The 14,747-nt window shown below is 41.3% G+C and overlaps 1 protein-coding gene across 1 annotated transcript in view; it reads right to left on the reverse strand.

Moving 5' to 3' along the window:
* PHIP (PHIP subunit of CUL4-Ring ligase complex) overlaps positions 1–14,747 on the reverse strand; it is a 296,706-nt gene that overhangs the window by 76,891 nt on the left and 205,068 nt on the right. The window contains exon 23 of the mRNA XM_074948017.1: positions 9,613–9,847. Coding sequence (XP_074804118.1) covers positions 9,613–9,847 — 235 coding nt within the window. The remainder of the gene's footprint in view (positions 1–9,612; positions 9,848–14,747) is intronic.

Below are 14,747 nucleotides of genomic sequence, written 5' to 3' on the forward strand. Positions count from 1 at the left end.
TATGCTGACAGGTCATTACGGCAGAGTGTGGGGCTAAAGTCGAGTGGAGCTGACGCCCCATGTTGTAGTACAAGTACTCTAGGTGTCTGTGTTTAGATATAGTATGCAGTCTCTGCTGGTGTGATAGTTGATGTCTTTCAATAGGGTGGGGGAATGTCGATTCCCAGAAAGTGTAAAGTTGTTTTGGAATCTTTCAGCAAGTGTAAGGAACTATCGTTAATTCGCTGAACAGCTCCAAGCACTAAAAGGGCAAGTCCTAATCCATTGCTTGTGCCTGTGAGGGATACCCGAGGCTTGGAGTCACGCCACACTCTGCATGGTCACTGCAGTGGCCATAGACCTGCCAGTGATGTCAGACATATTCATTACCTGTAGAGCAGTGGTTCCCAAACTTGTTCTGCCACTTGTGCAGGGAAAACCCCTGCCGGGCCGGGCTGGTTTGTTTACCTGCCGCGTCCGCAGGTTCGGCCGATCGTGGCTCCCACTGGCCGCGATTCGCTGCTCCAGGCCAATGGGAGCTGCTGGAAGTGGCGGCCAGTACATCCCTCAGCCCATGCCGCTTCCAGCAGCTCCCATTGGCCTGTAGCAGTGAATTGCGGCCAGTGGGAGCTGCGATCGGCCGAACCTGCAGATGCGGCAGGTAAACAAACCGGCCCGGCTCGGCAGGGGCTTTCCCTGCACAAGTGGCAGAACAAGTTTGGGAACCACTGCTGTAGAGCCATTATGGCCACAAGTCGGCCTGCTATTATAATGTCTTTCAGCTCCTCTCTGCTTTCATGATGGACATTGGCCAGGAAAGGTGTAATCTTGTACCATGTTAAAAAGTTGCATTTGGCCAGAAATGCCTGGCACTTGGCCACCCTCAATTGCAGCAAGGCCAATGAGTACGCATTTCTTCCAAACAGATCTAAGTGTTTCGGATCCTTGTTGTTAGGTGTGTTCTAGGTGGATCTCAATGTCTCCTGGACAAACAAGACCAGCAGGAGTTGGGATGGGTATTAAAAAGTGCTTGAATCCTGAGAGGGGTACCTGACAGGGTGGATAAAAATCAATGATTTTTTTTTTAATTAAAAAAAAAAAAACAGATTTTTTTTATTTAAATCAGGTTTTTTTGAAAAAAACCTATCTAAAGATAGTTTTAATTCAGATACATATCTCATCATGGAATAAGGATTATAAATTCTAATTCTATAGTATGAGATAATATATTCATGTAATGTTTAAGAAAAGTTTTGTAAATGTGTTCCAACAGTTCATGGATTAGGGACCCAAATTTATGGGGCTCCAGGGGCCTCTGTATAGATTATTTAGGTTAATCTTTCTATCTACCCAATGGGACTCAGTGCTCAGTCTAGAAGATACCATCAGAGATGCTTAGTTTTACAGTTCTCCAACTGGATATGTGTCTCCAGAGATAACATGCTTGCTAACAGCAAAAATGTTTTTAAAATGAATGAATGAATAAATAAATAAATAAATAAATAAAATATAGAAGTGAGAAATAACAGACCTCAACCCTATTGTCCCTCTGAACATTTTTGTACACAGAGTCAATCCCTTACCTCTCTCTAAAAGTGCAAAGTTTCAAAAAGTTCAGTGAATAGAAGATTGTTGCGGGCAGAATAGATCTGGACAAGGAGAAGAAGTCCGGAGATAAATGTGAGAAGGGAGGGACAGGCAGTAGAAACAAAAGTGAAACTGTTTGAGCAGCATATTCCAGAAGTCTTGAGGTCTTTTTAAGTGTAGCCTTCATTGATTTGAGATCTACCATGCCATTCTCTCACTAGAAGGGAAAACCTATAATGGCAGCAGGCCGTAAAAGAGACCCAGTTTGAGAATATTTTAATGAAGTTCCTCTACCTGTGGATAAGAGGCATGCGTGCAAAATGCAAACAGTGCAACAAAGAAATACAAGGCCTGGTAGCTCGAATGAAACAACATCATGAGAAGTGTTCCTTGTCAGAAGGAAGCTGCGCTGAAAATGATGAAACATCTGAACATGCAGGATCTTCAGATTGGTAAACTTTTTTATTTCATACTTCTTTCTTAAGGACTGCCTGTCTTCCTTCTGGACTATTCTTGAATTCTCATGTTTGAGCAAAAAATATAGTTGTTACTCTATGGTACTATCATTTTAGATGCAGTTGTGGTAAAAAATAAATAGCTGAAATAGGCAGATCTTCCTTATACAATTTCACCTTTAAAGTCGTACTGAGTGGCAGTGAATGCAATGAGTAATACTAAATAAGCAGTATGGTAATAATAATTAAATAACTGCATTGAGTTATTTTGTTTAGGAGAATCCATCCTCAACATACAGGATTCTGAAAACTATCCACCTTCAAGATCACCATCATTTTCTATAGTTTCAGAGTTATCTGCCAATGATAGTGTTTCGGTCACATCATGTACGTCACATAGCCACAGTATATCTCACCTGTTGCAAAAAGAAAAAAAAACAAACTCCATCATCCAGAAACAATCATAGAAAAGTTTGTGATAAGAACCAGCAGATTACAAAAAGAGGTAATGGTTTGATTACGCAACAAGCTCTCCTTTCTGTATGATTGAGAACCCACACTTCATTAACATGGTTCAGTCATTAAGACCAGGATACAGTCCACCCAACAGAGCAGATGTCACAGGCAAATTGCTGGACAAAGTGTATGAAAGAGAAATTGAGCAGTGTGCAAAAGTTCTAGAGGGTAAAATTGTTAACCTGAGTCTTGATGGGTGGAGCAATGTTCGCAATGATCCTGTTGTATGTGTTGTGCTCGTGTGACAACAGAAGAAGGGAGTGTCTTCCTTACAGAAACAATTGATGCATCAGGAAATGTACACATAGCAGAATACTTACAAGAAGCAGCAGTAAAAGTTATAATAAACTGTGAAAAAAAATTCAAATGTCTAGTACGCAGCTTGGTCACAGACAATGTTGCAAATATATCCAAGATGAGAAGAAATTATTTAGAAGAGAGTAAAGAGAGTCCCAAACTAATAACAAACGGTTGCAGTGCTCATTTGATGCACCTTCTAGCCAAAGACTTCAGTGTTCCAGAAATAAAGACTAATGTTGTTGAAACTGCAAAATACTTCCGTAACAACCACTTTGCAGCAGCTGCTCTGAAAAAAGTGGGAGGAACCAAGTTAAACCCCACAAGACGTGCGATGGAACTCAGTAGTGGACTGTTCTGAGCACTATATCAAAAACTGGCCTAATCTGACAACAGTTTGTAAACAAAATCATGAAAAAATAGATGGCACTGTCACAGCCAAAGTTCTCAACATTGGGCTTAAAAGAAATGTTGAACACATGCTGAGTACCCTGAAGCCTTGAACAAAATGCAGAGAAATAGCTGTTTTATTGCTGATGCTGTTGAAATTTGGAAGGAACTGAGGGAGATCTTAAAAAGAGAAATATACAATGACAGCGTTAAATTACAAGCATTAAAAAACCAAATGGGACAAGCACTATCTCCAGGTAATTTTCTTGCAAATATTCTCAATACTCGGTACCAGGGTCAAACCTTAACTACTGAAGAAGAGGAGCTGGTTATGACATGGACATCCAGCAATCATCCCTCTTCTCCATAATGCCAATTATAAAAAACTTCAGAGCTAAGGGTGAACCATTCAAGAAATATATGTTTGCTGATGATGTTTTAAAGAACATCACACCAGTGAACTGGTGGAAGTCACTTAACCACTTGGATTCAGAGACTGTTGAAGAGATAATCTCACTTAACAGCAGTAGCTTCTTCTGCTGGTGTAGACAGAATATTTTCTTCCTTTGGACTAATTCATTCCAAACTGAGAAATTGTTTGGGACCTGTTTTTCTTTTCCAGATTATGAACAAACAGGAAAATGAAGCTGAAGACGACTGAGTTAGCTGCAAAAGCCAATATTTTAAGTTTCTCATGTTGACCTGGCTAACATAGTTGATTTAATTTTTGTTGTTTTTTTTTAAGAAAAATATTTCATTTAACTATTTTAGTTAAAAACAATTTTAACAAAAACAAACCTGATTTTAAAACACCTGAATATTTAACTAAATGCAAAAATTCATATGCTTGTTTTGTTAAAATATTATATGTTTTCTGTTGAAAAAAATCCAGAATACATAACGTTGTTGTTTTAATTAAATAAAACAATTTAAATGTCTGGCTGGTGATGTTCTCCTAATACAGCATGGCAAGAAAATCCTCCAAATATTAATGATTAGCCTGTTGAACAGGAGATAGTTCACCTCCCAAAGACTTCCTAAATATCTGCTTCAATTACCTTTGGTAAATAAAATAACCAAACAATCATTCATTTTCTGATATAGCTGTAAAACTAATCTGAAAAGTTTTCAGAATAAACCACTGTTTAAAAATGTATGGTGTGTACCTTCTAAAAATGAAACCTACATCTGACTCTGAGTTGTGAAGAATATGTATTAAGGTTATAACAACCAATAAGAATGCACTTTTATGTAGAAATCCATGATTAAATCGAGTCTTCCTGACTATCAATTTGATTTAAATCAAATCCACTCTGGTACCTGGTACTGTTTTTCAGCATGCTTTGTGAGTCTTATAGTGGCTCGTGTTTGCCACAAAAGTTCTTGCCAGATCTAGGAGGTCTACATTTATGGGGAGGAGCAATCCTGGAGAGACCAATGGCTGACAAAACTTTAAATAGCTTGTGAGTCTTCTCACAGATGACCAAAGTCTCAGTGTCCTAGGTGTCCGCAATCTGCACCAGCAGCTCTTGAAAGGCCCTGAAATTTTCCAGTGCTGGTACTGGTGTGGAGATTACAGTCTCATCTGGGGTTGGTTGCTGATTGTTAGATGATAGTGATCAATTTTTGCATCCTGGCAGATTTTTATATATATTGACCTGCCTTTGATGCTGTTTAACACACAGTGTTGTGAAACCTAGCAGTGAGAGGGATCTTTGGCCTTTGGATCTCGTTCCTCTCTGTATTTCAGCAACTGAGGTTTTGCTAGTGAAACTCCTGTTCTGCAAAGGTTGGGACCAACTCCAAGGCCTGAAAAGATGGTCCCCACAATAGCCTCAGGAGGTGCCAGGGTACCTTCTTGAGCTCTTGCCCCAGTGTTTGGGGCAGCCCTTTTTAGCACCTTGCTTCAACTTCAGGCCTGTCAACGGTTTCAGTGCTGGGGGTGGCACCAATGCTGATGTCAACATTAAGTGTGGCTTCTGTGCCACTTCCTCTGCAGAAGTCTTCAAGCTCGGCTCTTCTGGATCGGATGCCACTCGCATAGACTTCTCCAGAAGGTGGAGCTTCAGCCTCATATCCCTCTACTTCTGGGTTCTTGCAGAGAAGGAGCAGCAGACCAAGCATCTGCTTAGGAGGCAAGACTTTCCCAAGCAGAACAGGCATCTGCTACGTATGTCTTTTAATGTAATTAGCCCATCATAAGATGGATAAGGGTGAAGCCTGTGGGTTTTGAGCTCACTATTATAAGTACCTTTTTACGAGGGTCTGTATGTGAGATGGAGCACTATTCAGGGGAGTCTGCAAACAGCTTTCAGTGTGACAAGCACTACAACAGAGTAGGGAAATAAAAATAAAAGAAAGAACGTGGTACTGAAGAACCTCAGAAGATCTGTATATGATTTTGAGATAGTTCGCTGAAGCTAAGTCTATGGGTTGAACGCCAGCTAGATTCCTTCTTGATGCCAAGGACAGCAAGACAGAACTGAGGGAAGTGTAGTAGGGCGCCTGCCCCACTCCAATAAGCAGGGGTTAAAAGCAGCCAAGCTAGGCTGATTGGGGAAGCAGCCACAGCTGTGGCCAGCTTAATTAGGGCCCAGCTGGCCCTGATAAGAGGGCTGTGGGCCAGAAGCTGGTGGAGTCTCACTGCAGCCCTGGAGTGGGAAGGGCCTAGCTGCCTGGGAGCTCAGGGTACCGGGAGTAGAGCAGTGCTGGGGAAAGGCAAGAGGAGCTGGGGAGCTCCAGCCTGGCAAATCCCCAGGCTGTGGGCCTGGCTAAAGGCCAAAGCAGGTAGTGGGCTTGCAGAGGTGCAGCCTGAGGTTAGGCAGGGGCAGCTGGTCTGACTCCTTTGCCCATGATGAGTGGCCTTTACAGACTGCAGTTTGCCCCAGTGACTGGGGCCTAGATGACGACTGGCAGTAGCCACTGAAGTAAGGTGGGTTTAGAGGGCTGGGGGTTCCCCTGGGAGGGGAGACCTAGAGCAAGGGGTACTGCTGGGGAAGAACACCAAGGTAAAGGGCACCAGGGTCCGCGAGGGACACGGTGGCCTGAGGCAGGCGACACATCAGCCAACAGAAGGTGCTCCAGAGCTGGAAAAGAGCTAATTCCCAGGATGACCAGCAGGAGGCGCCATGCCAGTGAGTCTTCAACCTCGCTACAGGAAGGTCATAGGTGCCCTGCCATTTTTGCCCTCATACGAGAGCAAAAGGCAATATAGGGTGCATACATGGCCTCAATGGACATTTCTATTCAATAAAATAAAATACATTAAAAAAAAATCCAGTCTAGCACGCATGGGGTCCATGTGCACCCAGATTAACAGACACATTGACCATAATCGAAGAATTTATGTCTATTTTAATTTTCAAAAAAGCACTTATCTGATAAAGCCCATGAACTTGAAGTTATTTATACTAACACGTGCATTAGAACAATATTCACATAAGGATCCTTTCAACCTACTATCAAATATGAAAATTTAATCCAGTTTACTCTAACCCACACAGAAAAGGCTTCAGAGAAAATATAGGTCTTGCAGCAGGTCCTGAGAGTTAACAAAAACCCAGCTCTGTGAAACAAAAGATGGTGATGAAGAGGGAGTAAATTCCAGAGGTTAGGACACCTCAATGAATATGCCCTGCTGATAGCCACTTCTTGAATAAACTATATATGCATAAGGATAGATTTTAGTTTCTCTGCATATGTCTACATGGCAAGCAGAAACCTGTGGCAGAGAGTCCCAGAACCTGGCTCTACAGACTCAGGTTCGTGATACGGCACTTAAAATAGTTGTGTAGAGGTTCAAACTCAGGCTGGAGGTTAGGCTCCGAAGCCTAGAGGGGTGGACTTCTACACAGCTATTTTTGGTGCCATAGCTCAAGCCCAATTCTGTAGACCCAGGCTCTAAGACTTGCTGCTGCGGATTCTGCTTGCCACATAGATGTACCCTCATTGTCTTATTTGGGTCATGTCCTAGCCAAGTTAGTTCTCCTGTAAGCCCCAAATTCTATCTAGACTGGGTAAATGACAGCTCCATAACCTAATCTGATAAAATGGAGACTAAGTTTTGTCTCTTCTGTATATAAAGCAGCACTGCGCACTCCACCTACCCAATTCCTCGTAAGGGTCTCTACTCACAATGACCAGCATGTGTGTGTGTGCGCGTATGAGAGAGCTCTTGGGTCAGATGACGAAAACTACCTTCTGAGACCTCAAAACCAAGTATTAGAGCCACTCAAGCAACTCCATCTACTGCTGCTAGGTTTCACAACGTGCAGTAAACAGTATCAAAGGTGGGTCAACATGCCTAAGAATCTGCCTGGATGCAATAACTGACTAATATCACTGAACAATCAGCAAAGATAAAGCAAACAGTGAAATTAGCCACGTATCCTTAACAATCCTTTCTCTTCATAAAAGGGAGATGTGAGAGAGGAAAATAATTGGAGAGATTGGCCATGCTGGGAGATGGTTTCTTAAAAATGATTTTAACATTAGGTTCTATAAGAGATGCTAGTACTTTCCCCTCCTATGAGACACTGACAATCTCCTCTAATAATGGGCATCATAATTCATTCCACCTTTTGCTAGCCTGCATCAGACAAGAAATATCAGTGTATAACCTGGGTTTTGGAAGCAACATCCAACAGAACCTCAATAAACTACAGTGTCTGAAATTCAAGCAGAGAAGAATAGTTTCATCTGTCCCTCATCCCCAACTTGATATGTTTCCAATGCAGATTCTGACTGAGTTGTCTAAGTGATATTTTCTAACCATTGTGAAAATCCTCACAGTCCAAAATGCTCAACTCTGTAAACAAGATGACATCACCTGAATTAACAAGGCTGCTCACCCCTGCAACAGTTCCATTGACCTGCAACTGTAACTTTACAGAAACTACAGTGGAAATGAAGATTTCCTCATCTCCTGAATAATTGTGGTGTAAGATTAGAAATACTTTTATACCACAGTCCGATTCAGAACAATACTACTAACTTCTAGTCCTTTACCCTTTTCATTTGTAACAGATTTTCTATATATCATGGTAACTTGTGAAAATGAAGCCAGGAAAGAGGGTGAGGAAAGGGCCACTGAACCAATAGCTGAGGACAAAAAAAAACTACAGTGTTATACCAAACCCTCCGTGTAGTGTTCTCTCTTATTTAGTGTATGCTCCAGTCAGAGAGCTGAACTGGTTCTGTTAATATTTAAAGAGTGACCTATAAAACGTGCCCTTTGCCCCAAAATGGAAGAATGTTTAGCCCATGATAAATGTATAGCCTTTACTCCCCTGCTCCCCAAGCCCAAAACTGAGATCCAGAAGGTGACCAGCCATATGTATGCCAGAAGCCACTTAAGAGTCCAAAAATCATAGAAGTCCTGAAATCTTGAACTAACAGAGAAAAGTCATTATCCATATGGAGACTAGTCACCCTAAAAAAAATTCTGACAACTCCACCATCACCACAGAGAGGAACTCAGTCAGCTCAACAAAGAACTGAGAGATGCAATGGGGTAATTTATACAGCAACACAAGTCCTATCTTAACTCCATCCAAGAGTCACACACCAGATGGACATACTTTTGGAATGGAAGCCCTCCTGCATGCAGCCAGATATAACTAATGTGGCTATATCTCTCTATCCCTCTTTTGATTCATACTCAACTGAGTACCCAATAGGAGATACCTGGTTAAAATGTTATCCAGCCAAGTTTCCCAAATATATGCGAAGTCAAGGTCTCATCCACAATCATATCATAGATGTATTTTTATGCCAAGAAGAGGAGTGTGATATAAATACCTAGATAAATCAGCAACAGAAATTGGTTTATTCTGATTAATGCAAACTTGCTGCAGACAAGGAGACTGCCACCTAATATCTTGCACTCCCTAACACAGACTCCTGTTGAGAATGATCTTCAACATTTTATACCTGGATCCACACTTAATACTATTTTCTTGCCAGGCTCCTTAAGTGCCGTCCTACAACCCTCTATACTCCCAGTTTATAGCAACACTGCTTTATCTTCTTGAGCATCATAAAATGGTCATAAAGTGGCACAGTCACAGCAAAGACTGTACTCCTGGTTGTAGGGACACCAATATATTCAAGAGGTGAAACACCTCAAATTCAGATCATAATAAAAATAACCATTACAGAACCAATTCAGGCAAAGAAAAAGCATTATGTGGAGACCTTACAATGGCTATTTGGGATAATCAATTCGGGATAACATTCGGGATAATCAATATTTGCATAAATAAAATGTAAGACGTGTTCTCAAATTATTAAAAGGTATTTTGGGTTTGCATAAACTCATGTTCAAATCTACTCATGCCTCTCACAATACTAGGAATAAGCGCCCTATAAGCTATAAAATGTACCCAACCTTTTTTTTCCTCTCTTTGGGTTTCCTTTTCTTTGGTGATGTTGTCGGTCCATCTTTATCTTCATTCCCTTTTTTCCTTTCCTTTTTAATTTGCTTCTGTTTCTGTTTCTCAATCCCCTCTTCATCCTCTGAACTGCTCTCTGCTTTCTTGGTTTTAAGTTTAGGAATTTTCTTTGGTGGCTGCAGATTAATTCCTGCATCTGCGGTCCAGTCCGAGTAATCACTGGAGTATTCACTAGAGTTGGTGAATGAAGGGACAAAGGAAGGAAGGGAATTAAAAATAAAGCAAAGAGCAAATTGCTTCACAAAGCAAATTCAGAGTAAACTGCTTTATACAATATTAATATAACCCCAGACAAGATCATTAAGATTGGAGTTAAGGCTGTAATAGTAACACTATTAAAAAGTTGTAGTTAAAAAAGGAATATAAACCCATAATATTTTAAGAGACCGTAAATTAGGACTGCAATTTAAAACATTCTAGGATGTCTGGAAATTCATATTTATGGTTCTGCCAACAATTTTAACTCCGTTCCTTTACTGGTTTTTAGCCTCTTTTACCAGTGGGACTGCCCATAAATTCACAGATTTTAAAGTCACAGGGATCACTGATCATCTAGTTTTACCTATGGCATACAACCCAAGACAAAGAACCTCACTCAATTTCTACATCAAGCCCAAAACTACAGTATGAGGAAGAACATATCTTTCAGAAAGATCTGTACTCTTGATTTAAGCACTTCAAGTGATTGATAATCCACCATATCCCTACGTAAATTATTTCAGTGGTTAATCACCTTCACTAGCTTCAGTTTACAACTAGTGCATCTCATTATGTCTTTTTCTGCTAGACTAAAGAGTTGTCTGCTGTCTGAAATCTCCCCGCAGGTACTTACAAACTATAATCAAGTCACCTCTCAAGCTTTTCATAGATAAACTAAATAGATTGAGCGTCTTAAGTCTCACTATTAGGCATGTTTTCCAGACATCTAATCATTTTCTAAACTCTTTCTAATTTTTTGACATCCTTTCCAAAGACTGGACATCAGAAGTGGACACAGTATTCCAGTAATGGTATCATTAATGCCATACACACCTCCATAATCCTACTTGATATTTGCCTGTTTATATATTCAAAGATTCTATTTGACCTTATAGCTACATCATTACTGGGAGCTAATGTTCAATTGGTTATCTACCATTATTTATTATTATTATTTTTAGAAGTAGTAGTACAGTAGAGCCTTTGAGCCTTAGTTTTGGATGAGGACTTAAGTTCCCTATAAGCTGTGCAGCTGCGTAACAGCCTATTTAGTGCCCGGGGACCGGCTGGGGGAGGGGCGCTTCTCCCCCAGCCCTCACCTAGCCCAGCACCAGGCATGGTCAGGGCACCCCTCCCCTGGCCTGAATCCAGCCCCAGCCTGGACCTGCTGGGGCCGGGGAAGCGGCAACTATCCTGCAGCCTCAGCCCCGGAGAGAGAAAGCTGGGGAAAGTCCTCTCTCCCTGATGTAGCCCAAGAGAACCTTTCTGCACCCCAAACCCCTCATCCCTGGCCCCACCCCAGAGCCTACACCCCCAATCAGAGCCCTCCCCAAGCGTCTTACAGTCTGAGTATAAGAAAAGAGACAAAAAATGGATACAGACAAATGAGGAAGTACCGTGACTCCTAAGTTATTTTCAGAGTCACTCCTTTCCAGTATACAGTCTATGAACTCATAAATATGACTTACATTCTTTGTTCCAATACTTCTGTGATAGAATGCACTCCTGTATTCACACCTTACACACCACTGTAGTAATCGGTGTACAAAATATGCCTTGTAAGGTATCATTTGAAAACTAATAACTTGTTGGTAAATAATATCATGGTGAAATGAATGTAGCAACACTATACACAAAGTTATGAATATAAGATTAAATGATGACTGAAATGTATTTACCAGACAAGTCTGGGGAGTGGGTAAATCTGTTTCTCAAAGATGAAGGACAAGCTGATGCCTCTAGCCAGGTATCATCAAAGCTGAAGGGCATCACCTGTCAAGTGGCCATTCTTCAGCAAGGAGGAGGAGCCAAACAGCATGCAGATCACACCCTGAGTGTCTGTGTATAGCCACAGCCCTTGTCCAGCAACTCTGACCCCAGCAGCCTGTCAGCAAACACCAGCCACACTCTGGCTTTCAGTAGCCTTCGTTACTACTTGCAGGATGACCCCAAAACATTCCCGGTCCCAGATTCTCCCCCCCCCCCCAAAATGTGTTCTCCTGGACAGTCCAAATATATTAGGTCCATTGCCCCTCTAAGGGGATCAATATACAACAGTTTTCTGCCCTAAATGGAGTTACCCGCACAGTTCACAATACTGGATTAGTTTTGATTAAAGAATAAAACAAGTTTATTTAACTACAAAGAGAGAAGTTTTAAGTAAGTACACATATAATGCATCAAAGTTAGAAATAGTTACAAGAGAAATAAAGACAAAACACTTCCTAGTACTAACATTTAACAAATTAGACTTGGTTCAAGGTGAGGTCCCTTACCACAGGTTCCAAGCAACATTGCTGACCAAATTCTCAGGCCAATCCAGGAGGGAGCTACAGCACCAAAGCATTGTGAGGCACTTCAGGTTGCAGGGCAAGGGTGACACAGCCCCTCACCGGTCTGCACTGCACCCTGGAATGTCATAACCTTACATTTGGCTGTGACAAAATGCACGTGGTTCAAATGAGCCCATCTCACCAATCAATGCAGGGTGGTCTGTATAACTGACATAGTTCCATCATTATTCCCCACCCCACCAATTTGTTTGTCATCTGCAAATTTTACTAGTAGTGGATTTTATTTTTTCTTCCAGATCAATGATAAAGTAATAGCACTGCGCCAAAAATAATACCCAGTGGACCCCACCAGACATACCCAAACTGGATGACTCCCCCCATTTAAAATTACTTTTTATAACCTATAAGTTAACCAGCTTTTTAAAATTCATTTAACATGTGCTGCACTGATTTTGTAGTTGCTACATGAACTTCTCCCTGTTGTGTATGTGAATTACACAACTTGCTATTTTGTTAAATAAATTACATAACATGAACCTATCCTCCTGGAATGTATCAGGTACACCAGTACATGACAGATATTTGCTTGTAACCAGAGTTCTTCAAGATGACTCTATATATTCAGAGATTCCAAGGCCAGAAGGGACCAACTGTGATCATCTAGTCTGACACAGGCCATAGAACTTCCCCAACAGAATATCTGAAGCATATCTTTTAGAAAAACATCCAATCTTCAAACATAAGAACTGCCAAACTAGGTCAGACCGATGGTCCATCTAGCCCAGTATCCTGTCTTCAACAGTAGCCAGTACCACAGCTTTGGGGGAGTATACAGAACAGGGCATTTGGGAGTGATCCACCTCATCTTCCTCTCCCACCTTCTGACAGTCAGAAGTTTAGGTTCATCCTGAGAATGGGGTTGAATCCCTGACCATCTTGGCTAATAGCCACTGATGGACCTATCCTCCATGAACTTACCCCATTCTTTTTTGAACTCAGTTACAGTTGTGGCCATCACAACATCACAGGGCAACAAGTTCCACAGGTTAACTGTGCACTGTGTGAAAAAATAAACTTCTTATTCTTTGTATGTAATCTGTTGCCTATTAATTTCACCAGATGACCCCTGTTTTTTGTATTGAGGGAAAGGGTAAATAAAACTTCTCTTTTCAGTTTTTCCACACCACTCAAACTGAATGGCCCTAATCTTTTTAGTCTTTCCTCATATGGAAGCCGTTCCATACTCTTGATCATCTCTAAACTTTCCCAGTCCCAGTATATTCTTTTTTTTTACAAAGGATGACCAAAACTGGACACAGTATTCAAGGTATACATGCACCATGGATTTATTAAGTGGCATAATGATATTTTCTGTCTTTTCTATCCCTTTCCTAATAGTTCCTAACACAATGTTAGCTTTTGTGACAGTTGCAGCACATTAAGCTGAAGTTTTCAGAGAACTATCCATGATAACTACTAGATCTCTTTCTTGAGGGGTAACAGCTAATTTAGAACCTATCATTATATATGTGTAGTTGGGATTATTTTTTTCTAATACGCATTACTCTGCACTTATCAATGCTGAATTTCATCTGCCATTTTGTTATCTAGGCACCCAGTTTTGTGAGAACTCCCTGTAGCTCTTCACAGTCAGATTTCGACTTAACTATCTTGAAAAACTGTGTATCATCTGCAAACTTTGCCACTTCACTATTCACTCCCTTTTCCAGATCATTAATGAATAGGCTGAACAGCACAGGTCCCAGGTACAGATCCTTGGGGGAGCCTACTGCTCATCTCTTTCCATTGTGAACAATAACCATTTATTCCTGCCCTTTGTTTCCTATCTTTTAACCAGTTACTGATCACTGAGAGAACTTTCCCTTCTAATCCCATGACTACTTAGTTTCTTAAGAGCCTTTGATGAGGGACCTTATCAAGCCAAGTACACTAAACTGGTTAGATCACCCTATCCACGTAGTTGCTGATACCCTCAAAGAACGTTAATACATTGGTGATGCATAACTTCCCTTTACAAAAGCTGTTTTGCTTTGTGTAGGGTGGAAGTGGATTGAGGGCATAGAAATGTACAAGGCAGGCTGTTTCTGTGTGCTGGACATTTCCCTGTGCAGTTAAGCAGTATGGCATAACAGGCTGTTGATGTACACCAAGATTTCATGGGAATCCTCTAGAGAGATCTCTAGGAAACTTTCCTAGAGGTACTCGGCAATCCTCTGCCAAAGGTTCCTTAGCAGAGCTCCTTTGTTTCTTCCCTCATTGAAGGAAACTTTCCCATGCCATTCTGCAATCATTTGAGCAGGGACCAAAGTGGCATACAGGTGAGAAGCATAGGGACTCGGTTGGAAGCTGCAAGAGTGCAGTAGATGCACCCTTGCTTCGTTGTTTCCTCTCAAGAATGAGATATCTGCTACAAGTTTTGGCCTATGGAAAAGGGTAGGAAAATTTAGAATATTTTTCCTAGTTGACTGCACTGTGGCCCTTTCATATTGCTTTTCTACCCATGGAAAATGCCCCCCGCCCAGGAGTAAACTCACCATGCTTGGGGTGTTCGCCAACAT

The sequence above is a fragment of the Natator depressus genome, chromosome 3 (assembly GCF_965152275.1).
Source record: "Natator depressus isolate rNatDep1 chromosome 3, rNatDep2.hap1, whole genome shotgun sequence".
In the NCBI taxonomy this organism is placed as follows: domain Eukaryota; kingdom Metazoa; phylum Chordata; order Testudines; family Cheloniidae; genus Natator; species Natator depressus.